This window comes from Otolemur garnettii, unplaced genomic scaffold (assembly GCF_000181295.1).
Source record: "Otolemur garnettii isolate 467f Iridium unplaced genomic scaffold, OtoGar3 scaffold00050, whole genome shotgun sequence".
Classification (NCBI taxonomy): Eukaryota; Metazoa; Chordata; class Mammalia; order Primates; family Galagidae; genus Otolemur; species Otolemur garnettii.
Window position 1 is genome coordinate 9835170 of NW_003852445.1, and position 2191 is coordinate 9837360.

The 2191-nt window shown below is 47.3% G+C and overlaps 1 protein-coding gene across 1 annotated transcript in view; it reads right to left on the bottom strand.

Annotated features, from left to right (window-relative positions):
* Nucleotides 1–1494, bottom strand: part of UBR1 (ubiquitin protein ligase E3 component n-recognin 1) — a 137337-nt gene extending 135843 nt beyond the window's left edge. The window contains exon 1 of the mRNA XM_023514258.1: nt 1330–1494. Within this exon, the coding sequence (XP_023370026.1) occupies nt 1330–1410 (81 nt within the window). The 5' untranslated portion in view covers nt 1411–1494. The remainder of the gene's footprint in view (nt 1–1329) is intronic.
* Nucleotides 1495–2191: the final 697 nt, after the last annotated feature.

Consider the following 2191-nt stretch of genomic DNA (forward strand, 5'->3'; position numbering starts at 1 on the left):
TTGTGGCGGGCGCCTGTAGTCCCAGCTACTTGGGAGGCTGAGGCAGGAGACTCGCTTGAGCCCAGGAGTTGGAGGTTGCTGTGAGCGTGATGCCACTGGCACTCTGCCCAGGGGGACAGCTTGAGGCTCTGTCTCAAAAAAATAAAAATAAAAATAAAAAAATAAAATGTAAAACATACAAGTTACCATTAAGAGAAGATGTTTCAGCTGTTTCAAACTGGTCCTATCATCTCATTCCTTATCATCTCAAACAGATGTTTCCTCCTTCACTATTAGCAGTGAAGAGTTTGAACTGCTAACTTTAGGATGAAGGAAGATTGCATTTACTGACACAGTGGCAAAACCCTTATTCCAACTATCTCTCTAGCTGGTTTCTATCTCCTAGTCAGTCTCTCCAGTCCCGAGTTGACTCATTCTGTAGCTCAGTCTCTTCTCTCTCAAAGCAATGCTCAAGTGTCTGCAAGGTTAAAATACTTCAAAGTGCATTTATTAAAATTACAAACCAAAAAAACTTCAGAAAGAGATGCATATCCCATACTTTTCTACATGCAGCTATAAAGACAAGCTGACAGTAATAGGTATTTGAGTATTTCCTATTTATCTCCGCACTAGATGCCTAGGGACTTCCAGAACATTCCTCTAACACTGCCCCCATCCCTCTTGCTCCAGCTTTCTCCCTGTATCTAGACTAGTGCTCAAATTTGCTATCCCTGCCCTGCCATTTTTTCAAAATGCAAAAGAGTACAGTTTCCAGTATTAATTAATGGTACTGCTCTGACTTGAAATTTCTAGACGTGCCTTCTTTACCTTTAAAAGGCAGCGGCAGGTGACAACGGGTTGCTCCAGTGAGGATTATGCCTGGGGTTCTCAAGATGCTATATGGAGGGATAATTCCTATACCCCACATCTTGACAAGACTCGACAGTGGCAACATTCCCTACCACTATCACGTCTCACCCTGCCAAGTGTGCAATACAATAGCAGGTGCTGCTTCCAGAATACCTATCATCAAGAGGGTTTAGCAATTCGTCTACTGGAAAATGGCTCTTCTCCAATCTCTCCTCAACCCCACACCGAACCACCTACTAACATCACTGGTTCTTTCCACTTCAGGATAGAGACATGCATGCTTGAGCTCGTCAAAGCTAATACATGACAAAAACATCAGATTCAACAGACTTGGCTTACGGAAACGTGGGATACAACCAACTTTTCATTTGGTGACTCCCTCTCCCCAGAGCCGCCATAAGGGTAAAGCCCAACATCCTCCTGAGCTAGGTAGGGAGGGACTGGGGGGAGGACAAAAGGAACTTGCCTACAGGGACTTACAGACGCCAGGCGCTGCGGGGTCTGGGGAAACTCGGTACTGACTTCCATCCTCTCCGCACCCCCTGCCTCCTCGTCCGCCATCTTGAGGGAAACTGACGCCCGCAGTTCCCGACCCCCGGCCGGAGGCGAGCAGAAACCTGTGGCCGGTCCGAGACGAGGGACGACACTTTTACGACGGCCCCTGAGGTTGGGTTTGACGCAGAAAGGAGGAGCGGCTTCCGGTCTGCTTCCGGAAGCAAGCGTCAGGACCTGATGGGGCTGGAGGGTTTTTTTTTTAATTCGGTGTAGGGCTTGGTGCCGAGGAGTTGGTTCTGAGATCTGTTGCATCTATAAGGTAAAAAATAAGTTCAGCGTCTATTACGAAAGGAAGTGTCAGGGGCTAAGCAGGAATCTGTCCTGGCTGGCCGGTTGTTGCCCCGGGAATACTTTGTCTCTCTACGTATCGTAGTGATTCCACGGAGCTTACGAAATGAAGGTGGCGGGGAGTACTCCCAGATCTTCCATTTTTAAGACACTACCCCGTGGGCACTTGCACATAAAAGCTCGGGACCCAGCCTTGGTAGGGAGTTGTGGTGGAGGAATAACGAAAAATTGGAACCCTCTAGTGGTTCATCTGTAGAGGGAATGAAAAATAAACCTGGGTACATCCGCGTTTAAAATAGACGCAGCTCTTGAAAAAAACTAGATAAGCCTATGTGAAGAGGTCAAGATAGGTTGAGAAAACATTACACAAAGTTAAAAGGCAGGCTTGGCGCCTGTGGCTCAAATGGCTAAGGCACCAGGGACATACACCTAAGGTGGTGGGTTCGAATCCAGCCTTGCCCGCCAAACAACAATGATGGCTGCAACAACAATATCAAAA